Here is a 25,536-nt window from a genome sequence, read left to right on the forward strand (position 1 = left end):
ATAGTAATGATAAAAGGACATTTGCTGCAATAAAGGTTGGAGATCATGCTGACCATTGCATCATTTATTTCAGGTAATTATTCCACAGTGGAACTATTCATCTCAGAGTTACGGTGCAACCACCGTGTATTTAGTTTTTTTCTCAGCAAAGGTGAAAGCTCTTTGTCTATACTGTACCTGTTTTGTCTATACTGTACCTGTTGCAGCAGGTCTTGTATCTTAGACAGGTCAGAGGTCAGCTGGCTCCAGTTGCCGTCCAGCTGGGCGAGCTGAGCTCTCAGACCGGGACAATCAGCTTCCCTCAGGTGGAGCAGCCGAGCGGCTTCCCTGGAAACAGACGCCCTCTGCACTGACATGGCTTCAATCTCCATGGAGAAGTCCTGGGGGAGGAGAACAGAACCGGTGGTTGCAGAAAACGTGTCTAGCATGTGTAAATGATGCATTCTAAACTGCTGACTGGGTTTTAATTTCAGCATCAACCCCGTGCATCCTTAACTACAACCAGCAGCTGGTAAAGTCCATAATAAATGTCTTCACATATCTCTATTTTAAACATTAAGATTCTGAACTGTTACTAATACGAGTGCTGACAGTGGGTACAGCATTGTAAATAAATCTGAGTAAACATGAAAAAAGTTGTTTTTCCTGGGTGAAATGGCCATAGTTGACAATAGTCATTCTCTGTTAATGATATATAAGTGTGCTGAGTATACAGGAAAGGCTTACCAGCAGCTTGATCAGATTGTTGTGAATAGACTCCTCGTTCAGGTCAGTGGTGTCAGCCAGGTTTGACCAAGTCTTCTGGTGTTTGTTGGCACCAACCAGCCATTCACTGACCAAGGCAAAGTCCGTCTGGAATCTGTGGGGAGGATGAGAAAAAGAGATATCTCATCCAGTGGGGAAGAACATGACTGCTCCTTAACAAAGAGTGAATAGAGGACTTAGGCATGGGTCCAATACTGCTAAACAAGACTGCAGATGTGTTTTCTTTTTGTTGTGATGTCATGGACAAACGCTAGATATAAATAATTAATTCCCCATGTTTGTTTTTCAGGTGGCACATTTTGCGTGGAAAGTCTGTGTTTCACTCAAATTTACTGACTAAATCCCAGGGAATATCCTTCAAATACATCTAATGGAATAGTGTCAAACAGTTACATTAAGCCTGTAGATATGTGCACGTAGAGATGTCAAACTGTGATGGATTTGAGCTTAAGCTTGCTGCTTCTCCAAATGGACCTCACTGCTACACAATTTTAGTCAAAATGCTATCAAAGCTTGTCATTAACACTTTTCCCCGCAGAACAAAATTCAAAAACCAAGGAAAAGTTGTGAAAGCAAATATAAACTCAGATTATTGAGATTTTAAATCTCACCATATCTCCCTTTTTTGGCAAAATATACTTTTAGGACATGAAATAAAAAGAATAAAACAATGACAATCACACACAAAAGATTTACTGCTGTATATTTTAACATGCATACAAATAAATACAAAACTCAGCATCTTCACATTGCAAACCCCAAACGAAACAATATTTCTACTCAGCATCCATGAATAAAATCACTGATGTGGTGGTTCCACTGCTCAGGCAATAATTAAAACTGCCTGGTCTACATTGATAGATAATAAAGTATTCTACTGTTGAGATGCCAATAATCTGTCTTTATTTCCCACATGAATTGGAAGTTGGTATTTTAGAGCCTGTCCCACCTGGCTCGGCTGTCCTGGAGATCTCTGCAGCGTTGAATCTCCTGCTCAGTCCACCTGTAGGCGCTCTCCCATCGCAGCTCCAGAGCGCCACCTGCGTGACCGACTTTGGCAGCAAACTCTGGCTCTGTCTGCAGCCTCTTCCCCTGATCCAGGAGCAGTCCTAAAGCAACTCTGCTCTCATCCAGCTGGACCAAAGTTTGCTAAGAGAGAAGGAGAACCAAGCGTGCGTATTATGCTGAGTTTACATCAAACTCCGGGAGATTCTTTTGACAAGCCAATACCGCACTAACATTTGAAGAGACAGCATTACTTTTGGGTCTATTATTAGTACAATTTAGTATGTTTAGGTACATTAACATTAATTTGTTAACATTAGTAAATGTGTCCCTTTAAATCTAAAGAAAGTGTAGGGGCTCTTTTTTAGGGTGTTCCACACAAATGTTCAAAAAAAGCTCATCATAGCTGACGGAGAGACATCAACACAAAAAGAGCCAAATGCAACATGAGTTTTAAATAAGTGTGACAATCAAAGTTTCCTCTCTCGCCCTCACTATGCTCCCTTCACCTTCCCATGGAATTAGATTTAACTTGATATATACAGTAGTTCATGCATGTTCTCTAGAGGCAGTTTGAAGCATGCAGGGAAATGTAGGCGAGACAACAAACCCATTCAATGTTTGTGAGCAATGGGACAGGGTTTTTACCTGCCATGCATCTTGTCGGTGCTGTGCTAACCCCTCGTCGTCTCCCTCTGGTTCCCCGCTGCTGATGAAGGCTTCGAGATCATCCAGCAGCCTCCCAAGCCGACCGCAATTATCCTCCCACCGGGTCCACTCCTGCAGCGGGGTCCAACCACAAACCCACGCATCCATTTCAACAAACACCAAAATACAAGAGATTTCCCACAAGAACATTCACATTTGTTTATGTATGAATTCATATGGCCCTAAGCAAATGTGCACTACAAACCTGGATCCTCCTTTGAGAAGCCACTTCCTGTTCCAGAGCCTGTTGCTGCAAAGTTTTGGCTCTGACTTCCAGCTGTACCCGCTCATCCTCCTGGCACTTGAGTGCTTCTGGCTCACGTTGGAACAGGTGCTGCACGAAAGCTAACTGAGACCTGAGGACCCGCAGGAGCTTCTGGATCACCAAGACACCAGATTTATGTGAAGTGAAATAATTGCACAGTTAGCCTTTTATGAATAAAGAGAAGTGAAAACAGACACTGACTGAGGTCTAAATAACGTTATGTGAAGTCAAATCATTAGTTATTTTAGCACTGGACGTCTCTCTGAAAACCATCAAGAGGCTTCTACACACTCTCGGAAAAGTGGCTTGTTTAAATCAAGTCTTTGCCTGCCTGTAGAAGAACTTGCTGAAAGCACAGTGTGATACCTTGTGTCTGCAGAGAACGGCTTGAAGTTGGCTGTGGTTGTGAACGTGGCTCATCTGCCCCTCCGTTATGCATTCTTCACCCAGTTCCAGGAGGCGAGTTATCCCCTGAAGCAAGGACTGGGAAGCTTGCTGTAGCTTGGCGTTTTCCCCTGGACTCTCCCTCAGATGTCGGCCCAGCACACACTGCTGAGAGATACAGGAAAAGCACAAAGTTTAAGGAAAATACTATTAACTTTTGAAATACACATCCTGCACCACTCTTACTTTGATATTAGTCTGTAATTAGGATTGGTTTACTACTGGTTTCTTTTTCTGCTAAGGGTGTAGTCGAAGCCATATTTTACCGGATCTTATAAGATAAGTTTGTTTTCTATTTTCTTAGGAAGACTGAAATATTGGCCATTAAAAGCAGAAATCATAATGTAGCAGTTGTGGCTTTTAATTTTTTTTTTTAAACATCTGCTCTTTGATAGCAGATCTTAAATTCATTCTTTTAATGTAAATATTGTTGTTATGAGAGTTTTTTTTTTAAGATTATTTTTTTGGGGGCTTTTCCCTTTATTTGAAAGTGGATAGATATGAAAGGGGGAGAGAGATGGGGGATGACATGCAGCAAAGAGCAGGAGGTCAGAGTCGAACGCTGCAGGACTCAGCCAACATGGGGCCCCGTTGTTATGAGAGTTAATTAGAATATTTTAGACATGTACTGTATTTACCGGGCATGTTATACTAGTGTGCATAATACAAATTCAAATGTGCACAAACAAAACACACAAAAAGCTACAAAGCACTGGTTACCTCCAAACTAGGAGCATCCTTTATGCTGGGGAACATCTCCTTTTGTCCCAGTTCAAAGTCATCCAAAATACACAGCTGGTTGGAGGAGAGCTCCTATGTGACAAAAAGTACTGTGTGTTGCTTCAGAACAGTGATGGGTGCATTTTCTTACCAAAGCAAAAGCACCAATGCAACAAGTAAAAAGTCTGACATTCAAAATTGTACTTACTGTTAAACCAAATGTTATCACCTATATGTAATAATAATAAAAGTAGTCATGTGTGCAGCAGAATTGCTTTACTATCAGATTATCATTGCTGATACACTGAGGTGTAAGAAACATTTTTAATGCTGTAGCTGGTTGAGGTCATGCTAATTTGAATGACTTTCTATGCCGTTAGGTTGTTTAATCAGACAATGTATGCATTATAATAAATTAAAAATAAATGGCATCTAAATGCTTGCATTGCCATTTAGAAAAACAATTGTAGATTTATAAAACATATACAGCTATTTAGCGTAAAAATAATAAACATCCAAAGTCATAAAAGCCAAATTTCAGCCCACAAACATTTTTAATGGTAATTATCGCTGTGATATAATAATCACTAAATATATCAAACTCTGTTACTGATTTGTATTTCAAACCTGATGTTGGTATGTGTGTCCCAGATGTTCAATCAGCTGGTTGTGGGAAGAGGTGAAGACCAGCTGGACCGTGTGTAGACAATCCTGAAGTGAGGTCAAACAGTGGAGAGCTTCAGGTTTTTCTCTCACAAGTGCAGGTTTGTTCTCTGACTCCACTTTACTCAACAGCTCAGCCAGAGTCACCAGCTCAGTCGATACACACTACCCCGGAATTCAGTCAGAAAAACACAAGTGGTGCGTTTAGAAGGTGGGCTATTTTTTTTTTTTTTTTTAAACAATAGACTTTCATAATACAGAGCCACCAAAATGTGCAAAAAATGTTTTGTTGGGTATAACATTGTGTGCTTAAGTGCTGTAGCATTATGGTCTGTCACCTCCTGCTGTAGCAGCCTCAGTTGTGGGTCATCTTCACCAGGAGTCAACAAAAGGTCAGTCAAAGTGTCCAGACAGAGGAGGACCTTCCATACAGCCTCGTACAACTCCTCATTTACACCTGGAGAGTTCACCTGGGAAATAACCAAACGCATGCGATCACTATAACTCAATGCAATGTTTTACTTAAATGATGAAATGTAAAACTGATACGATTTAACAAATTCGATCTTCTAAATATGGGTTGCCGTTTAGGTCAAGTATAAGAAAATACATCCATATAGCTTTACATGTTGGCACAAGTCCTTTTGATTAGATTGAACCTGTGGTACTTGTACACACTATTTGTCTCAGCATGGTGATGGACTGATGTGTCCGCTGGAGAACAGCAGAAGCAGATCCGGTCGATATCGTCTCCATTTCTGGGTCCTAAACAAAAACAGCAATCAGTAGTTAAAGTTTCACAGAGAGAAGGGAAAAAATGATGCATGGAGGGAATAATTGGACAGATAGCAAGGAGTTAAAACTACTGCTGCGGTCATTCTTTTCCTATCAGGACAAACACATTTTCGCTTGTAATTTCTTTGACATGAGGACCATAATTTTCCTTCAATTACAACCAATAATATTTCAAAATGTTCAAGGTTTTGCTATTTATTGCTCTCATTATACTATATACAACTAGGAATTTTATAATTCTTAAAGTGAAAGGTATGGAAGTCTGCACAGAGGACAAAATCCTCTCCTCCTCCTCTATTACAGTTCCGGCTTTCCAAAGATTTAGATTCTGTTGCTCTGGAAACCGATGCGATAGTGAAGTTGGTAGCCTAGCATCCACTTCTGCTACTATGGTCCCATCTCACCCAACATCCACATCATATATCCTCCAATGCTAAACTTTTAAAAAGAAAAATTGAAATGAACTTGTCTTAACTTTAGGTTACTTGAGTAACCCCTGTTCTCAGAGCAGCATGAGTGAGACTTCCTCTACCTTTTCATGAGTTCCTGCATCCTCTGAGCTGATTTGATGCTCCTCCTTAACTTTTTTCAAAGTGGTCAGTTTTTGAGAGATCTGGGTATAAAGTTGACTCCACCTCAGCTGCTCCTTGTCATCTTCCTCATGACCAGCCAAGCTAGGGACCAAAAGGAATACACAGTATGCCTGAGTCTATGGTCTGCTGTGTGAGTTGTAAAACTTACAGTCATCAATTCCTGTGACTGGCACTTTTTTTTTTTTTTTTTTTTTACCTCATCGGCTCCTCAGACGACTCCTGGGCTTGTTGGGATTCTTCCACCAAACCACTATGACTGGTGCCGACTTTCCTTTGCTCCTTTAACACATTAAGAGTATCCTAGACAATGAAGAGAAACAAATATATTCATTGCAATTTCTGTTGTGTATTATTTGAATTATATTCAGGGTTTTAATGAGTACAACAATCAACCTTTTACCATTCTCGTCATTCAAAGATAGAGGTCACTGACCGGTTAAAATTCTACTTTTTTTTTAAAGTTGAAAAGTAAAAAAAATTTGGAAATTTATTTTAAAGAATGTCTCTTTTCTTTCTCAGACACTTACCAGATCTTGATTGGGAGCTGAGGACGAAGACAGCTGTTCGCCCCCTTCCTCTATACACTCATCAGATCCTCTTGTGGCAGTGAATGGAGTTCTAGGTCTTGCAGGAATCAGTCTTGTGTCTTCCACTGCAGTTGCTCCAAGAAGGGACTTTGCAAGAGGGTTGGTTAAAAGGGTTTCATGTTTTGGTGATCCATGTTGACAGAGTGTGACAGCAGCAGTGAACTCATCTTTAGCTGCTGAAATGGCTGCAACGATGAGTGGCTCAGCTGTCTCACTTTGAGGACTAAATGCTTTGCCAACTTTGGAATCCATCGTTATTAATCCAGTTTCAACATTTATGGATACAGACTCTTTTCTATCAAGCCCAGGCTTCACGGATGAAAACCCAGGTTCAGCACCTTTTGAGCTCGTCTCCACTTCAGAGGAAAACTGACCAAGCATACTCTTCAGCGCCTGAAAGACAATCAAGACTAAAGCTTTAGTGCGTAACTTTTTGATATCAATAAAAGTCTGTTACATTCAAGCCATTGAGCAAATGAGTTGCTACAAAGCTAATTAAGACTATCAGCTCCACAAAACTCTCTCTGTATCTCTCTAGTATGGCTATGTTCAGAAGATTGTGTCGTCCGGTGACTTTCCTGCGCAGAAGCTCGAGTGAAAATAATGACCTCTTCTGAAGAGTCCATCATGTTTTTTTAATCCTTTGTGTCCCCCTTGGCTACTAGCAACTGTGTTCGCGATCACGTGAGGCTTGTAACATGGGGACGCGCCAACAGTTTTGTTCTCATTACTTAGAATTCCTCATGGGTGGCGACAGAAACTACACACTATAGCTTTAATTAAGAATGGACTGAAAATGACAAGTCTCTGTAATCGTTATACATCATTACTGCCATAATAATTTATCTGAATAATTGTGTACTTTAACCAAGAGAAAATAAATACAATAATAAGAAATGGATTTTTAAAAACCCAAACATTGAAATTGAAGGATTCAAAACAAATGTGATGAATGCCCACAGTGCTCATCAAATCAAACAAATCTCTGAAGTCAATAATGTTATTTACCTTCATTTCTGATAGTGGCTTAACTTCTGTAACATCCTCACGTTGCACATCTGAAGCGCTGAGTGTTTCCTCTGGGTCCTAACACATGAATCGTATTAATATACAAATGCAAATGGAATCCGTGTGTGTGTGTGTGTGTGTGTGTGTGTGTGTGTGTGTGTGTGTGTGTGTGTGTGTGAGAAAGGACAGGTTTCTGAGGAGGAACATATTTCAAGCAGCTGCTTCTGACAGAGTGGATTCATCCAGTTTCAGCACTGTGCCTGCCTGACACAGCTTCATATAAACATGCAAAAATCCTCCACAGCACAGGAAAGAGAAGCAACAATTGAGTGGAAAATTACGAAGTGAATCAAAATGTAAATAGGTGGAAAAATACAAGAGGAAGGAGCCCAAGAATTTTTGAGTTTCATTCCAAAACACACTGAATTAGTATAGTGTGTATTTTCAAAAAAAAAAAAAGTAAGATTATTTTTGGGCTTTCCCACCTTTAATTTTTTCACAGGGCAGCTAGGTGAGAGAGAGATGGTGGAAGACATGCAGGAAATTTGTCACAGGTCGGATTCAAACCCCATACCTCTGCGTTGAGGCATAAACCTCTCAGTATATGTGCGCCTGCTCTACCACTGAACCAACCCGGGCACAAATTCAGTGACACTGTTGAGTGTGACATTTTGGAATGAAACCCAGAAAAAAAAAAAAAAAAAAAAAAAAAAAAGAGGTACCCAGAAACATGCTCTCCTGAGCTGCAATTATATTACAGATTTACCTCTGGCATACTGCTTGTTAGTGTGTCAGAGGACGAAGAGTGACAACTCTCGTTTTCCTCATCCTCCTCTTCTTCTGAATGAGAGACCTCAAAAGCTTCCTGCTTTTAGTGATAATGGTGAATGATACAATCAAAACTGTGATTTAAAGATAATGAAACAAAAATTGTATTTCTAATGACTACACATCCCTCAATGATCTTAAATACCTTTCCTTATTGTAATGTTTAAGCAATATTGGTGAGGAGAAGTGTTGCTTTTCAGGATACATACTACCATGACTCCATTAGCACTCATCCACTCATGTGTGCGCTATTTACCATCTTTCATCTTTTCATTTTATGTGGAAGCTGATTTTAAGTACTTCTTATAAAGCAATTTCCCTGCTTAAAACTATACTGTATAACAAAAAAGGCTTGACTAATGGAGTCTAATGGAGAAATGTATGTTAAGTTACAAAACACACATTTCATTGAAAGGATTACAATACATTTTTGGGGAAGATTTATACCAAACAAATAAATAAATGATTTACCCAGGAAACAACTTTTTTTCAATTGCTATCTGCTTCGTTTTAAAGTTATCTGAATGGGATTTCACAGCCATCCAAAAGCTGTGCTATTGTAACTATGCAAAACATACAATATGCAGTTTGCCAGTCATTGGGACACAGTGGGACAATAATAGAATAATTGCCCATACAAAAAAAACAAAGGATTTTAATTGAGTCTGCCTCACTGCTCAGTAGAATGGATGTTGCATGCTTTAGGGAGACAGGACTGAACCAGGCAGGTCCAACCGATTTCAGATTACAGAGGGAATACATTATAGTCACCAATCCTGACTTCCATTGGGAGTTCACCAATTTTACTTGATGTTCCTTATTCAAAATACACCTTTTTATTTTAAATTCGGCAACCAGTAGGAATCCTGGACTTTAATTTCCCAGAACAGTTGGGGAAGTGGACTGCGGCAAATCAGCAGAAAATGATTAAAGAGGAAACGCTTAATTGGTTTAATTAGAAGTTAATTCCAACATTCAAACATCACACTGTTATTGTTTTAGCTGGTGTGTGATGATGAATTCTACCTTATTATGATCATGATTATTATTACCTGGACTAGGCATCTATCTAGCAGCTGCATTTCTTCAGGAGTATCAAAGACTGCGGTCATGCCAAGATCCTTACAGGTTTCGTCCTCCTCCCTAATCTTGTTCTATGTTGGTCAAAGAAACAAGAGAAACAGAGAGATAATGTGTGATGAAAAACATACCAGATCAACACAATGGTCCCATTAACACAAAGATACAGAACAACCTTAAGTGTGTTTTGGAAAGAAACATTGCATAGCGATACACACTGTAGCTAAAGTTCCATGTTGCTAACAAGAAACATCCTTGACTGCTTTATTTATGTCATGTAATATGTCATTGTATGCATTTTTGTATGTATGCATTTTTCTTTGTGCAGTGGCATTCAGACTTCATGCAGTACCTCCAGCTGTGTGGCTTGTTGCTGGGTGAGTTGTTCCAGCTCCTCAAGCGGCTGCAGGAGCAGTCTGGCTTTGGAGAAAACCAGCAGGTTCCCCTTGGCTGGCTGTGGGAGGTGAAGCTCTCCTTTGTATCTTTCCATCTCCTCCAATGTCCTCCGCATTGACTGCACGTTGGCCAGGATCACCTTTAGGTTGAAACAGAATAAACTGGTTAAGACAGACTTTTTGTCATATGAATAACATACTGAGGTTAGACCTATGTACCAGTTGGCTGTAATATAGTCTATATCCACAACCTTCCACTTCTGGGAATCGCTCAGTTTCCGCCGGAAATTCCGCCGGATGTCCTTCTTTTCGGCAGGATGTCCGTTACCTTACGCTTTATTTCTTCGGTGTTGTAATTTTACTATGACTACGGTTAACTGCTCCTCAGATCTCTGCAGGGTAAATCGAGACAGCTAGCTAGACTATCTGTCAAATCTGAGTTTTCTGTTGCACGACTAAAACTACTTTTGAACTTACACATGTACCACCAAAACAAGTTCCTTCCCGAGGCTATTTTGCAGCAGCACCGGCACCACCCATGTGATTGGTTTAAAGATAAACGAGAGCACGTTTTTCTCCCATCTCCAAATGGTGTGTGGACTAGCCATACCCTCCACCGCAGCGCTGTGGAGGAAGGTCTGGCAATGTGAGACTAGCTGCAATACAAAACCTTTAATGAGTTTTTTTTTTTTTTGCAATTAGTTACCCTTATACTTTAGAAAACAGAACAAATGTTAAGTGTTATAGTACATCTGTAGTGCCAGGATTTAAATTTGGAAGCATAGGAAAAAGTAACCAATATATGTTATATGGTTGACTGACACATCTGAAAGTCAGGGTGCATTACTTTGCTCATAAAAGAATGTTTTTATTTTATTTCACATTCTTATAAATCATCATTGATTAACTTATTTTACATGAACTTGAACTAAAAAGCATTCATTCATTCCATCGCTTAGTTGCTAGCTTGGTCAAACAACAAAAATGGTGGTCCCTTTGATTTTCAATTGTTTTCACAGGATGATTAGGACTCTGCATGAATAGAAAACTGATGTAAATGTGTAAAAAGTAGTAGTAGTGCCCCAGTGGTCATATTTTCATTTTTGAACACTGTCAAATCAGTGCTGTCAAGAAGTGTCCTATTGTGCTTCAGGAAAAAGAGACAGTCCAACATACAGTTAATGCAAAGCCTCCCTGCCATATACATAAAATCAGTCTTAAGTATTTGTGATATTCTGCTGTTTGCATGCTCTATGTGTGCATTGCTTTTAAAAGAAATTAGTAGATATGAATTATAAATGCATTGTATCACCTGTTGGTTGTGAAGATGCTCCGTCAGAGTAATGCTGGAGTTGTCGGCGGAGGATAAAATCGCTCTGATCTTCGGTACATTCTTCTCCATGATCTTCAGCTCTGCTTCTAATGACTCCACCACCTGAAATGAAGATTGCCAGCAAGTTTTTCAGCGACTTGTAACTCACCTGCTAAACCTACAGTACAATAATATAAAAACTGTCTTGTGGATCAATGCGTTTTCAGGATGCTACTGAATGCATTTCTCTTGATTTAATATTATGTAAAAGCTATATAAAATTGGAGCCTCGGCTGTGCACGCTGTGTAGCCACAATATCCCTGGTTTCATTCTGTGAGGGGACTTTTGTCCACGGTGTCCTCTCACTGCCATTTAGGGTCACCAACAACCTGACATTCCTCTCTTTTTCTAAATTCTTACCACAGCAGTCTGCTTGAGCTGCTGCAGTGGCTCTAGGATCTTGCATTGCATTTTGTGGACTTGTTGGTCATTCTGGTTCACCCTCTCCTCGTGGGTGCTGATGTCACACACAGCAGAGATCTCATCCAGGACTGGCCTGAAGTCTTGCAGGGTGTGTCTGATCCTCTCAGAGTCGTCCAGGACCAGCTGTAGTTCAGGATTTAAAATGAAAGTCATCATTACAATCACATATGTGAAAGTGCTTGTGGATACTGTGGTCCAGGGTTTCTCCCAGTGTATTGCAAGCCCACCAGGCATAAGTTGCCCCCCACCAGGCCTAAGCCACTGGGAATAATTTTTTTATGTATTTTAAGATGTTTTTTAAAACTAGTTCGAGGGGGCGCCTTGATGGGAAACTTAGACGTTTATTGGTGTTACAAGCTCCCAACGTCTCCTTCCAGGCAGTGTTATGGTTATGGTTAAGTTTAGGGTTAGATGCCTTGAAGTCAACGGTTACAGAGCTGCCTTGAAGTCGATTAGGCAATGGTTGGGGTTATGGTTAGGGTTAGGGTTAGGTGCCCTGAAGTCAACAGTCGCAGCTCTGCCTGGAAGGAGACGTTGGGGGCTTAAAAAACCATGAAGCAACTTAGACGTAGTCATATTTTCAAATATCCAGTTAGCTTTTAGCACTGACATAATGTAGGGCCCTATGAAATCTGTCTTACAGCTTTTTTTAATTTTCAGTTTCGCTTCCATAATTCTGTTATCACAAACTATTGGGCTCTACATCAATGCTCTTTGACTGGGCCCAATCGGGCCCTCATTGAAAAAAGACACTTGCCACCGGGCTAAATAACTCTTCTGGAGGAAACCCTTTGGTCCATTTTGAATCATGTATATTAGGGTGACTGATAAAGCCTGACATGTGCAGTAGGAAATAATGATGAGATACATTAAAGAAAATGGTACTATACGGTGGGTGTTAAATGTAACATTATTAATGAATAAACTGTTATAAATAAATAAATAAAGCAAAATACAGCATGTACGCAGGGTGTGCAAAAATGCCACAATGACGAAAGTATCAATGAAAACACATCACAGAAAATATATGTTCTAGTAAAACAAATGTACAAAACAAAACAGACATATTTAGGATAAAATACAAAACGAAATATCAGAATAAAGAGAAAAATAACGGTATCAGGAGGTTGTTTTGTGTTTGTTTGCTACTTGTTACTAGGTTTCACTGACCTGAAGGGAGTTTGCATGATTCTGGAGGCCTCTGGCTGTTGTGAAGGAGCAAGGAGCACTGAGCCATGACTGGGCCTCGTCCAACCAGCAGGTGGCGCTGTATAGAATGTCTTCAAACTCCTGAAGACAGGCTGGGATCTGACAATGGAGTCGAGAAAAATATGAGAAAGCACAATGGAAGTTTTATGAACACATTTATAGAAGCCACTTCCACAATGATGTACCTTATTTTTATTTTTTTTAACAAAACTCACAACATGAACAGTTCCTCCCCCACCTCCCCCTTCCATGTAGTGCATTAGATTATGTAGATACATAATAAGTCAAACCAACTGTTCCTGTTCCATGACCTCACATCACCACTTTCCCTGCATCCAATACAGTGTAAATATAACTATAGTATATAATATAATATAGTATTCCTGACCTTGCTGAGGAAGGCGGTGCGTTGCTCGGCCATCTGCGATGCATTTTGGTAGAGCTGCAGTGGTTGGGTGAGTTGGTCCATGAGAAGGTGGGTTTGATCAGGGTGCTCCTCCGCAATATCCTGCACCTCGCTCTCCAGGAGCATCAGGCGGCTGTGCCATGCATCCAGTTCATCCCACACATGCTGGAGAACAAACAATGTACAGTAGTAGCTTTGAAGTGACAAGTAGTCCTGGATTGTCACGAGCTCTTAGGAAGCAAAGGCTGTTTCAGTGGATTTGTTGTTAAGTTGTGTATTTTTTTTTTACTGGGAAGTGATCATTTGGACACTGTTAATCTGCCATTTTGTGTTCAGTATTGTGTTAGTTTTGCAACCTTTCTACACTGTAATTTTGCTCATGACCTGCATACATTTGCACAATAGCTAACATAGCTAGTTGAGGCTAATATAAGTGGCTGGCAGCTGTGTGTGCAAACATCAGATTTTTCATCAAATTAATTTATGCTGCTCAAAGTAAATGTGAAATTCAAAAGTTGAACATGAAAAATTGTATATTTTATATATTGGTAAAAAGATAAATAAATTAAGTTAAAAACACATTTACAAGCCATTCATGAAGAATATAGAAACATGTACAAACTCTCCACTCGTGCATATCAACAGGTTTGTGTCGCAAACAGACACACAGACACAAACATAAACCAAGAAACACACACACCTTGAGTGCATTTTGAGCGTCATTGACTGTTGGACTTCTTTGCTCCAGTAACGCTTTCACATTCTCCAGGCCAGAACCCAACTCCACCACTTGACTAGCCAGCTTCTGCACTGGGTTGCTCTTCTCCATGAGCTGTAGAATGACCACACAAACACACATTTAAAGAAATGTAACAGGTTTTGGTGGGAGATAGTTCATCTGACACTACGGATGAATTCCTGTCCAGTTACCTTCTCCTCTTCTCTTTGGACAGACAGCTGGACTTCGTGTAACCTTCTGCTGATATCAGCTGGTATCTCAGCGTACCGACTCTGCACACTGTCCACAATACACTGGAGTTTGGCCTTCTGGGAGGACAAATCCTGAATGCACAAGATTAAAATCAGAAGGACAAAAAATATGAAAGACTGAGAGCCTACAAAAGGTGGGGTTTAGCTCTAACCTCCTATCTAAATTAGTTTAACTAATTTTCCAGTTAAAGGTTGAAGGTAAGCTTACAGTAGCCCCTCACAAGTATAGTATGCTCTTTATGAGAAGGATGACTGACAGTAAACACTTTACTGCTGACAGTTTAGACCAACGTTGACTTGAAAAGACCACTTACGGTCTTTAATCTAATTATTGAATCTACATGTGGTCTGTAGCTACAACTGACAAAAACAGGCCTGTGAACAAAATGTATATTTCTCACTGGCACTGCGAAGGGCTTCTAAGCAGATCCTGATGTTAAAAGACATTTTCATTAAACATTTCATACAATTATAACTTATAACTTTACAATTTCATCACTGATAAATGACCAAACATATACAAGTAAAATAGACTGAAAGACACAAGATTTTGCTTTTCAAATGTCTTCTTCTAAATCTCAAGCTCCAGTTTTCAAGCTTGGACTAGAAAACATAAAAAGGAGCCTGACCTGTTGTTTGCCTGGATTCGAACAGGCTTCCAGTGGGGAAAGAATGGCAAATATGTGTTTCTCCAACTCTCCTATCTCCTCTAGGACTTGCTCTCTCTCTTTCTCCTCTGCCTGAGCTGCAGCTACCACCAGCAGGTTTCTCTCTTTCAAGCTGTGGAGAACAGTATCATATCAGCATCTCTGACATTAATGAGTAATCACTTTCCACATGTACTGTATATTGAATAAATCCCACCTTCTGACATTCTCTTGGATCTTCACTAGTGTTTTGCCAACAGGTCCGGGGCTGATGGGCACCTGGGAACTAGATAAGCTCAGGGCGTGCTCCAGACGATGCGCCAGGGAAGCTAAGGCCTGCTGCTCCTGCTCCAGCCCAGCTTTTTGCATCTCAGCCTGAGCCAGAAGCTCCAGGGGTTCCTCTTGAGTGAAGATCATGGTGGAGGAGTCGGGAACCTCAGCCTGGAGACTTGCTAAACAGCTGCAACACTGCTCAATCTAAAGAAAATGGAATTTAATCTATATATATCTATATTTTACTTTTCTCTGTGCTTTATGTCATGTATGTTATGCTGCAATAACCTAGTTCTGTCTCAGTAAGCAACAGAAGTCACTTAACATAGTAAAACGTTTCTAAGAAAAAAGGCAAAGTGGGAACTCTGAGAGCAGCTTTAACAAAAAGTGACACACTGTAGCTTGATGGGGCACTAATCCTTCAGTTCTGTAACCTAGCGCACATTTAACAGCCGGAAAATTTGAATTAATTTATGTTAGAGTAAATTAGGTGATGTTTAGATGCAAAAGCTGTAAAAATGATTTGTTGTTGGTAAAACTCACACTTGTAGTAATGTCCTTCCATTCCTCTCCTCTCTGTTCTGTGTGTGCCATCAGGAGGCCGACACCACGGCGTAATGATACCCAGCACCTCCAGAGGGCGCCCAGCTCGCCGTCCTTTCCAACCCCACAGCCCTGCATCGGACATCCAGCTCTCAGTTCGTCTATCTTACCTGCGAGGCTGCGGAGACCTTCCATCAGAAGCTTTATGGGAAGATGAAATGAAGCTCAAATTAAAGTTTGATTCAGGCAGTATTTCTTTTACATGTACCACATTTTGGTCAAACTTTTCAGTGCCTTCCTGTGACAGGTACACGTTACACCAAGTAAGCAAAATGCTAGCAGCTCTGTGATGCTGTAATTAGGCAAAGAGGTGCTTTAATAGCTAAATGCTAACGTCAGCATGCCATCCATCCATCTATCAAGTGGCACTAGAGAAAAATTCAGGGGATCACCACAGCAGGATTCAGCTTTTGGTGCCCATGAATATTTGCAAAAAAATCTCATGGAAATCTATCTAAAAGTTTTGAGACATTTCAGTCTGGACCAAAGAGGCCTCCGTAGAGAAATTATGTCAGCATGGCTTAAAAGATAACAATTGTAAATTGTCAAAATCTATGACATGCAAGGTTCAAGTAGATGCAATATATGAAGACAAAGGCATGTTGAGAAATTAGCTAGTCACCTTCAAAATAGTGCTGTATCAAACCTACCGTAGCTCCTTTTTGTTGGGCAACACATTTGTCATACGAGGTCACTTGTTCTGCAGCACATTTTGAAAGCTTGGCTTCAAACCCTGAAAGACACTGACGTATGTCTTCATGGCACTTCCTGTGGCTTTGTTGTCTTATTTGACACCTGTGAGAAATTTGACTTTTAGGTGTTTTTACTTTGTTAAAATTATGAACAAGAAAAACAGAAATCATCATAACAAAATCTATACAGAAGCACTTCAATGAGGTAAGAACAGTCAGTACCTCTGCAAGGACTCCAGCCTGAGCTGGGCTTGGGCCTCCAGCATGGCTCTTCCCACTAACAGCTGACTAAGGATGCTGATGTGGAGCTGCTCAGTCTTTGGACGGGACAGGCAGGGTTGTTGGGGCACCCGATCCACAAGGTGGCAGATATGAGCCTGAAATCCATCTTCAAGAGCTTCTAGAGCCTTCTGAGTCTGTCTTTGTTCCTCAGTACAGTCCAAAAACCCTCCAGGGGCTGATAAGAAGGTGGCTTCGGCATTATGAAGGAAGCCTATTGCTCCCTGAGCAGCCCACTGGTAATCTTTCAAGGATTCTCTCGCCTGGCATAACATCTCCTGTTGGACACGTTACATGATCAAGCACAATTTAGAGAAACAACACACAAAAGGATACATTGTAAAGTCAATAGTAGGATGGATTAATCCTGAATATTTAAGCTTACCATCTGTAAATGGCACTCCTGCATGGTTGCATTCCTAAGAGAGTAAAGTTCCTTGTAGTTCTTTAAGTTCATTTTTTCTTTCCGCCCCAGACCTTCCAACATCCTCATCCCAGACTCCATATTTCTCCAAACAATCCAGTTCCTTCTTAGTGCAATATCTATGGCTTTTTCATCTGGATTTACTGGTTCGGTTCCCTCCAGCTCCACCCTTGTTGTTAGGAAAAGATCTATTAAGGCAGGAAGCTCGGAAGAAAAATGCAAACCTAGCAGAAGCTTGGTCTCTAGGTTTTTGACATCATCTGTGACAGAATCCTCCCAGGAGACTAAAGTTTCCACAATGCGGTGAATCCTCTGCCTCTCTGAATTAAGCTCAGAGGGGTGTAACTCATGAGCTATGGCCTCTAACTGGTCCGCTGCTTCTTGGCACTGTGTCTTCACCAAAGGAAGTTCGATCAAGAGTGTTTGGCATAGTCTGAACCTCTCATCCACACTGATTGTTTTATCTTTGGCTCGCTGGATTTGCTCCTTGGCAATGTCCCTAGATTCCTCCATTTGTCTCCTCAGGTGCAGATATTTGTCTTGCTCAATGACATTAATACTAAGAGCTTTGCACTGGTCTTGCAGTTCCCCAATTGTGCACAGCAGGGAGCTTCGTCTGGCATTATGGCAGTGCTGAAGCTCTTGCACTTGACACTGATGCTCCATTAGCATGTGCTTCCAGTGTACAATTGTTGAAAGGGTTTCCTGTGTTAAAGGGAACCTTTGCTGGTCCAAATCTGTGGAGATTTGCTTTAAGCTAGCCTGGATCGTCGATAACTCCTCATCTGAAGTGGTTCGTTCATGAATCAGCTCCTCTAATTCCCAGCTGGTTGCTTTCTCATGAGCTAGCAATCCATCTAATTCTGTCCAAAGGCCTGACAGTCTGTTGACAAGGTAGCGGCTCTCTCCTGGACTCGAACATACAGCTATTTCCCCGCAACGGTCTGCCATTGCTTCCACCAGTTTTAGTTGGCTCTCTATCTCAACTGTGGCTAATTTGTGAGTTTTCAGCTCGCTCTCCAGCTTTCTGATGTCAGCTTTTGAAACATTGTCAAAAAGAGCGCAGGGGTCTCTTTTGGCATGTGTTTCTGCTAGCCAGGCATCCATGCTAGCAAGCTGGCATAACAGTTTCTCCCTCTCCTGCAGATTTTTCTTCATGGTGTCAAGAACATGATCCAAGCTGTCAGAAATGGCTTCATACAGGTCTTCAATTGTCTTCAATACTTGGTCACTTTCTTTCTTCTCCACATCAGAGGCTACATCTTTCATCTGCTCAACTTCTACTTGCATCTTGGATCTTCTAAACCAAATATCAGTCTGAAATTTCTTCATCTCGGCAATCTGAAAACGAGCCTCCTCGGGGAAAAGAGCTAACTTTTTCCCAGTAGAGATGTGTATCTCTGCCTGTTTGGCCCATATGATCAAGTCATGTAGTTGCTTGTTGATCTTAGCTGAAGAAATGCCACCACAGCTGTATGTGGAAGTGTCAAGCTTGCTCTTGGTGACTTTTAGCAGGGACTCCAGTTCCTGAAGGCTACGTTTGATCTCATCCTTCTCTTTCTGACCCAGAGAGAAATGGACAAGACCATCTGACTGGGACTGTAAGTGCAGATAAAGCTGGTTGTACAGTTTTAGGTCTGTGGTCAGACAAACGTATTCGAAAGCACTTTTGCTGTCATGGCTTTGAAAGGTGGATTCCCGAAGAGCTTCGACCTTGGCTTTAAGCAGTTCGGCCTCTTTTATTAGAAGGGAGGACTGAGAGGTGGAGTTTGAGGCGTGCTGCAGAGCTCTTTTGATGCTTCCTTCTAAAAGCCTCCATTCCTCCTGGACATCTCCAAGCTGGGCGAGAAGAGCACCTGAACTCTCAGCGTCGCTCAAGTGGACTGACAATTGACTACTTAAGTGGAGGAGCTCTTCCATCATGTCTTTTTTCTGTACCATGGTTTGCAGCAGGGCGTGGAGTTTGTTAGCTTGAAGAGCGCTGCTTCCCAAAGTACTTCTGAAAAAAAACATTGCAAAAGAATATGAATGCATCGTTTTTCAGGTACGCAAATACAAAGTTAAAAGGTGTGGTAAGTGAGGCTGCGCAAAGATTGTTGATATTTGGTCATTAACATTAGTTAATGGTATTAACACCAGATTTTTTTTCAGCGCACACAGAAAATAGAGAGCTAGGTGACGGTGAGGAGGTATTCACTGAATTTGACAAAAAGTGGATTGGATTAACATCACTTACTGCACCTTAAAGTAAAAGCTCACTTTTACATCAAAGGATTACTCACAAGCTCATCTTGTCCTTCTCAGCTGCTACAACCTCCATGAAAGCTCTGGTGATCTTCATCTGTTTGTGATACTGTTTGACCTGATCCAGCTGTGCTGCTTTCACCTGCACGGTGGCAGAGGCATCCAGCTGCGCAGCACTCCACTGTCCCTCAAGTCTTTTCAAGGCATCAGGGTCACAAATGCTGGCACCACTCACGCTTTTCATAGTAGCCACTTGCTCCTGCACACAGCGCCTGTACTCCTACGGCAGTCAGACATTTTTGTGCATTATTGTATATTTTACTTCATTTAGAAAAAAAAGGTCAGTTACTCCAAAATGAAGTACATTTTTATAAAGAAGGAAAAAGGGCTAAACAGAGGTTCATACCTCTGCCTCCTTCAGTTGTTTGGCCACTGCGGTGACATCGAGTTGTGCTGGTTGATAACGACATGCCAGAACTTTTTGGACAGTTCGTACCAATCTAATCTCTGGTTCACACGGAGAGGACTTCAGGTACCAATTCAAATCAATGTGTGGGGTCCGCTATGATTGCAAAGACAATAAAAATGGGTGATAAACTATTCATGAAACAAAAAGCTGTTAAAACATGTATGTATGTATGTATGTATGTATGTATGTATGTATGTATCTGCTGAGTATTTTCATGATTAATTGATAAATAGTTTGGTCTGGAAAATGTCCGAAAATACAAAGAAATGCCTGATTCAATTTCCTCAAGCACAAGCAAATGTCTTCTCATAGCTTGTTTTGTCTGACCAACCATCCAACACCCAAAACGTATCAATTTACTATTACATAAGACAAAGAAATAAAATAAACAGTAAAATCCTCAAATTTGAGAAGCTGGAACTAGGGAAAGTTTGGTATTATTGCTTGAAAAGTGATTTAATTTAGTGATTACTAAAGTTGCATTAATTTATTTTTAAGCTTAGTTTGCTTGGTTTACTTTTAGTCTTCTACTTTTTCAAGGTTATACATGTCCTCATGGTGAATAGCATTTCCAAAATTAAACTTGGCATCAATAAAGTGACAGACTTTATGCCGTGAGTAATTAGACCCATTAGAGACTCTGCAGGAAGTCATTGTATCTCATAGGTCCATCCTGTGGACCTTCCTGTCAGCAGCATCATGGGAATATACACAAACATCAATCAAAACACTGCTGCTCTTATCTGGTCTCTGTTTAATGCAATTATAATTGACCTTTTCCCCTTTTTGGATACTTGGATACTACTTTTTGGATACTAAAATCAGAAAACTCAACTCATTTCTATGTCCATTCAAAATATTGTGCAACTACAGAAAACACATCAGTGCCATGAACTGTGAATTTAATTTTTTTACTTTAATTCCTCCTATCAGTTCAAAATGTAACCTTTTGTACACACACTCTAAAGCTCAGACTGTGACAAATCAGTTTTTAACCCACCACAACACGTTTTGCAACAGTAGATCTAACTTTGAGAAAAGTGCGGCAAGCAAGTTCTTCTTTCTTCTTAACCAGTTGATACTCACATTTATAATGTTACTTCTTTCCACCAAGCTCTGGATCTCAGACAGAACATCCTGCATGGTGGACTTGTGTTTGTAGGACTCTGGTGATCCACCTGTCGCCTCCCCGGCTCGCAGATCAGCTGTCAAGCCCGGCGCTGTCCTCTCAGGCTCCATGCTTTCTCGGATCTGACGCTACATACACAGAAGACAGGGTGGTGTCACATTCTAGCTTCCTTCATCCCGTGTTTGTCCACAGATAATAAGAGCATCCTGTTCTCTTCCTGCTCTACAGAGCTGAATATTGCTATGTTGCCGGTGGCTCGGCAAGTCAGTACAGTTAACACAAGAATGTGCCTAAGCAGGGAGCAGTCTGCCCCAAGGGAGAAGGGCTCTAATTTATCTAAGTGCTTCTTTTAAGGAATAAGTGATCTGTTATAACTTGGTCAGACAGAGCAAACACCAAAACATGACATGAACTGCTAGGTTACTGTATTACAAACATGGGAAGGTGACTTTTGAAATATTTTGAGCAAGACCAAGGTGTGCCTTGGAGCAGTGCAGGTAGAGCGGGGAAAGGATTTGAAAAAGTACAGCAGGTTTCTGATTGGCTTTGGGGAAAAACAGCACAAAGAAAAATATCTTCTACTGTTTAAGTCAGTGCCGTCAACATTTAGGTGCATATGAACAATGTAACTTTAGGTGGAAGACAATGAAGGTAACGATTATTTCTTTCTAGAAGCCTTTCAACTACAGTCCAAAAGAAGCATTCCTTAATGGGGTAATAAAGTTAAAACCTCTCTTATATAATCTATGAATACGTTTTTACAGATTCTGGACACTATATTAGTGTACCTGTATTTCCGGTTAAATCTCAAGCAATGTAAGTTGTAAAATTGAAAACTCTGAGATATCTGTATTATTTTTTTTTCTTCTATTTTCTATTCTATTGGAACTGTCCCTTTAATTAGGATCACTCTGATCGGGCAGCTTCAAACTTCTTCACTTCCCCAATGTCTATCCCTCTTTAATCAGCAGTCAAATTCAGTCAGGAAATTTCCTAAGTTCAAATATGTTGGTATTTGGAGGAATTTTAAGGATTTTTGGACACTCAGCATTCATAGGGGGAAAATGTCAGCTTTTACAGAGAGAAGGTGCACTGTTATTACTCACAATAATCACAGGTTGTCTTGGTGTGAAATTCCTCAATTCCTTTTGAGCATAGTGGCTTGTAATTTTAAAAACATCTAATGACTGAAAGGCTCTCCATGAAAACATTCAGGCAAATCTACTTTGTTACATTGCAGCCTGGTTCTAAGTGGTACCCTGATGATAGAAATGCCAAAGAAAATAGCTAAGATGCTGGCATGCTTTGATTTTTTTTTTTTCTGGTAGTGAATATAGGTACTTCCTTTGTTTTTTTTTCTATATGTCATTGCAGTCCTAGCTATCATCTTTCTGCCTTATCATCTTTAGTTTTGCCTTTTTTTGGTTTCATACCTAATGTTTTATTTGTCCTGGAAACTGGTAAAGGATCCTTTCTATATTTTCCATGTGTTCTTTTTGGTATATTTGCTTTGTCACGACTAAGGGTCTAATGTTGGAGTGTTTTCAATGTTAATAATGCAATTTTGTGTTTTGTTGCATACTGTATTGCATCCTTTTGTTTTGTGCTATCAATAATTCATTCTGTGCAATAAAGAAGGCAATATGCAACATGGATTCCATCCATCTGTCATGAGAAAAATGTTTCTTTCCACTGAATGAATAATGTTCCTCAAAAAGATGAAAGCCCCAAACTGTATGAATGGACTAAAAATGGCAAAAGTTTGACACTCAAATGCCAAATGGTGGGAGGAATAAATATACTAAAAGCAACTAAGTTTAGGATAATTTAGGATAAAATAACACTTGCAAAATGTCAGGAAAACCAGTGTATCACTGAACACACCCTCTGATTGAAGGTAAGATAAGGAAAGAAAAATGGTTTGTAAATGTCACAGAAGACCCTGTGTGATAAGTATACTTTAGGAAAGAAAGGACTGTGGATTCAGCCGGGGTATCTGGCCCTTCTGCCAGCATAGGTGACAGACCTTTGTCTATTGTTCAAATTCATTCAAAAGGTTCAATAACCTTTGTTGCTCCGATGGTTTTAAAAATCTGGACAGCAGTCATCAATGATAAAGATTTTGGAAATTATCATGTTATATATCGGGATCTTTTATAGGGCATCCTGGTGGCTTAAAGGTCTATTGGCCGCTGACCATGAAATCGCAATGTCGCATGTTTGAGTCCACCTGCGACATTTGTTGCATGTCCTCCCTGTCTCTCTGTGTCTCTGCCTTCATTTCCTGTTAGCTCTCCACTGTGTACTACTAATGCTGGAGGCTAAAATGGCGCCCTAAACATTTAAAGATTTATCAGGATCAAATTAATTCTAGGTACATTTGAGTTTTTTTGTTATCCTGTAATTATTTACAGGATGCATTTTCACATTTTCCTCTAACCTTTGTTCGTTTTGTTATGTACTGCATAATTTGTACTCTATAAGCCTATAGGAAGAAGCAAGGAAAAAAATGACTTTTTGGTGCAACTGTTGTAGATGTAGGCAACAGGTGATGAAGGTCAAGTAGACATTGCTTTGTTTTGAGGGGTCATAATCCAAAATGGTTTGGGACAAAAGACTAATTCTGAGAAGAAAAAGAAGTATAACTCAGAGAAGATAAGTAGAAAATCCATTATTTTTAATATGACATCTACCTGTCTCTGTGTCACCTCTGTGTCCTCCAGCGATGCAGGTACCTTCCATTTACTTTCTTCAAATAGCAGCATAGCTTTGTTTCGTCTTTCTGGCACTTTTGAAAGTTTGGCCTTGGGGCGTTTAGGGTCACATGCTTCTTCTGTTGTGTACCCCTCTGCCATCTCCAACCGCCCTGAACCTGTGCTCTGTGCAGTGTCAGCAACAGTCAGCTGTTTAGCAGGTATTTGTGTTTCGGTTAAGGCATCTCTCTCCACAGGGCACAAGACTGAGCTCATTGTTTGCGCTTTAGCGTGACAGAAATCCGTCGTCTCCTCTTGTTTGACGTACAGAAATGTTGTTCCTGCTGCGCCGGTGAGCTGACATTCAACAACAGTGCCACATGATTCGGAGGAATTCAACAGCTCATTGTGCATTAATTCATGGCTTTCTGACTTTTCTTTGCATGATAATTTGGCACTTGTAGACTCAATCTCCTCCAATTCTGTACTAACTAACGCCAAAGGGTGTTCTGGCAGTGAGTCCGCCACTTGAGAATCGTTTAAGACGCAGCTCTTTAAATATTGGATTTTTAAGTCTGTCTCATCTGATTCAGGACTCGATAATGTTGTAAAGAGTTCACATTTCTTCTCAGGAATACTTGAAGCTTCTGTGAGCTGTGAATCACAAAGCTCTGCCCTCTGTGAACATCTGAGTACATCTGGACTTCTGGCTCCAACACCGTCCTGTGGCTGGACCTCAGGTAGCTCCAGGTCCAACACTATTGTAAACACTTTATCTGGGCTCGCACTGATATCCTCGCGGGATTTCGCGGTTTCTCGATCATCAGGATCTGCCTTAAGTGTCTTTGATTGTGCTGCTAGATGAAGGCTTTTCAAGTCTGTTTTGTTTGATTCTGGACTGATTGAGAGTCCAGATTTCTCCTCAGGAAGTCCTTTACTTAAAACGTCTCTAACCTTTGCATCACAAAGCTCTGCTCCCTGAGAACGCCTGAGTGCGTCGGCAGCAACATTTTCATTTTTCTGCATGTCCTGTGGCTCCATGTCCAACATTATTGAAAACACTTTCTTTGGGGTTGCACTGAGGTCCTCACAGCATTTCTCTTGTTCCAGAGAATCTGCCTTAAATGTCTCTGATTGTGCTGCCAGATGTTCAGACACATTTTCAGGTGTAGAAAGAGGGACGTTGTCAGGCTTTGTCGTCGGGGATCCAACCAGGGGTGTGACATTGTCTGTCCTTATAGCGGATAATTCTGAGTCCTGGGTTGAGGTAATGTCTTCCTGTAATGGTTCAGTGTTTTCTTTCCGATCTATTAAACTCTTGTTATGAGTGATTGAAGTCTTATTTCCAGAAACTATCTTGTGCCCACTGCTTAAAGGATTGCTCTCAGTGTTCAATGTGCCAGTATCATCTTTTGGCACAAAGTGAGTCTTCGAGTTTATTTTTGGTGGAGTTGATGTTAACTGTTGTGATTTGAAAACATCTGTGATTTCTGCACATGAGAATTGATTCTGGACCTCTTCTTTGGCTGTTTCCAAAGTACCTCTGGTTTTAATTGTGTTGTCGTTCTGATCACTTTCAGAGTTTTCCTCGCTGTTTATTGCAGACAGAGAAGCAGGAGGAAACATGGCCGCAGTTCCATCAGGTGAAGCTAAACAAGGTGCGTTACTTTCACTTCTAAAACTTTCTTCAACAACTCTGCCTGACAAATATTTGTCTGACTCCACTTCAGAATGAACTTTACTCATCTGTGAAACCTGTTAAATTGAACACACATTTACCACAAAATCCTTGCATGTTTATTATTACAGTTACGTTGGATGGGACA

The 25,536-nt window shown here is 40.6% G+C and overlaps 1 protein-coding gene across 1 annotated transcript in view; it reads right to left on the reverse strand.

The window, feature by feature from the left end:
* syne2a (spectrin repeat containing, nuclear envelope 2a) overlaps positions 1 to 25,536 on the reverse strand; it is a 92,562-nt gene that overhangs the window by 34,448 nt on the left and 32,578 nt on the right. Inside the window, exons 46-78 of the mRNA XM_028605570.1 lie at positions 23,711 to 25,465; positions 20,975 to 21,145; positions 19,826 to 19,981; positions 19,458 to 19,699; positions 17,137 to 19,174; positions 16,695 to 17,029; positions 16,431 to 16,575; positions 15,721 to 15,921; positions 15,122 to 15,381; positions 14,887 to 15,037; positions 14,198 to 14,329; positions 13,968 to 14,099; positions 13,250 to 13,432; positions 12,823 to 12,960; positions 11,590 to 11,775; positions 11,169 to 11,291; positions 9,814 to 9,996; positions 9,434 to 9,535; positions 8,320 to 8,421; positions 7,554 to 7,631; positions 6,486 to 6,938; positions 6,155 to 6,258; positions 5,898 to 6,039; positions 5,249 to 5,335; positions 4,909 to 5,040; positions 4,535 to 4,735; positions 3,908 to 4,000; positions 3,110 to 3,295; positions 2,684 to 2,854; positions 2,419 to 2,550; positions 1,715 to 1,914; positions 727 to 859; positions 198 to 380 (exon numbers count right to left, since the gene is read on the reverse strand). Coding sequence (XP_028461371.1) covers positions 198 to 380; positions 727 to 859; positions 1,715 to 1,914; positions 2,419 to 2,550; positions 2,684 to 2,854; positions 3,110 to 3,295; positions 3,908 to 4,000; positions 4,535 to 4,735; positions 4,909 to 5,040; positions 5,249 to 5,335; positions 5,898 to 6,039; positions 6,155 to 6,258; positions 6,486 to 6,938; positions 7,554 to 7,631; positions 8,320 to 8,421; positions 9,434 to 9,535; positions 9,814 to 9,996; positions 11,169 to 11,291; positions 11,590 to 11,775; positions 12,823 to 12,960; positions 13,250 to 13,432; positions 13,968 to 14,099; positions 14,198 to 14,329; positions 14,887 to 15,037; positions 15,122 to 15,381; positions 15,721 to 15,921; positions 16,431 to 16,575; positions 16,695 to 17,029; positions 17,137 to 19,174; positions 19,458 to 19,699; positions 19,826 to 19,981; positions 20,975 to 21,145; positions 23,711 to 25,465 — 9,030 coding nt within the window. The remainder of the gene's footprint in view (positions 1 to 197; positions 381 to 726; positions 860 to 1,714; positions 1,915 to 2,418; positions 2,551 to 2,683; positions 2,855 to 3,109; positions 3,296 to 3,907; positions 4,001 to 4,534; positions 4,736 to 4,908; positions 5,041 to 5,248; positions 5,336 to 5,897; positions 6,040 to 6,154; positions 6,259 to 6,485; positions 6,939 to 7,553; positions 7,632 to 8,319; positions 8,422 to 9,433; positions 9,536 to 9,813; positions 9,997 to 11,168; positions 11,292 to 11,589; positions 11,776 to 12,822; positions 12,961 to 13,249; positions 13,433 to 13,967; positions 14,100 to 14,197; positions 14,330 to 14,886; positions 15,038 to 15,121; positions 15,382 to 15,720; positions 15,922 to 16,430; positions 16,576 to 16,694; positions 17,030 to 17,136; positions 19,175 to 19,457; positions 19,700 to 19,825; positions 19,982 to 20,974; positions 21,146 to 23,710; positions 25,466 to 25,536) is intronic.

The sequence above is a fragment of the Perca flavescens genome, chromosome 18 (assembly GCF_004354835.1).
Source record: "Perca flavescens isolate YP-PL-M2 chromosome 18, PFLA_1.0, whole genome shotgun sequence".
Classification (NCBI taxonomy): domain Eukaryota; kingdom Metazoa; phylum Chordata; class Actinopteri; order Perciformes; family Percidae; genus Perca; species Perca flavescens.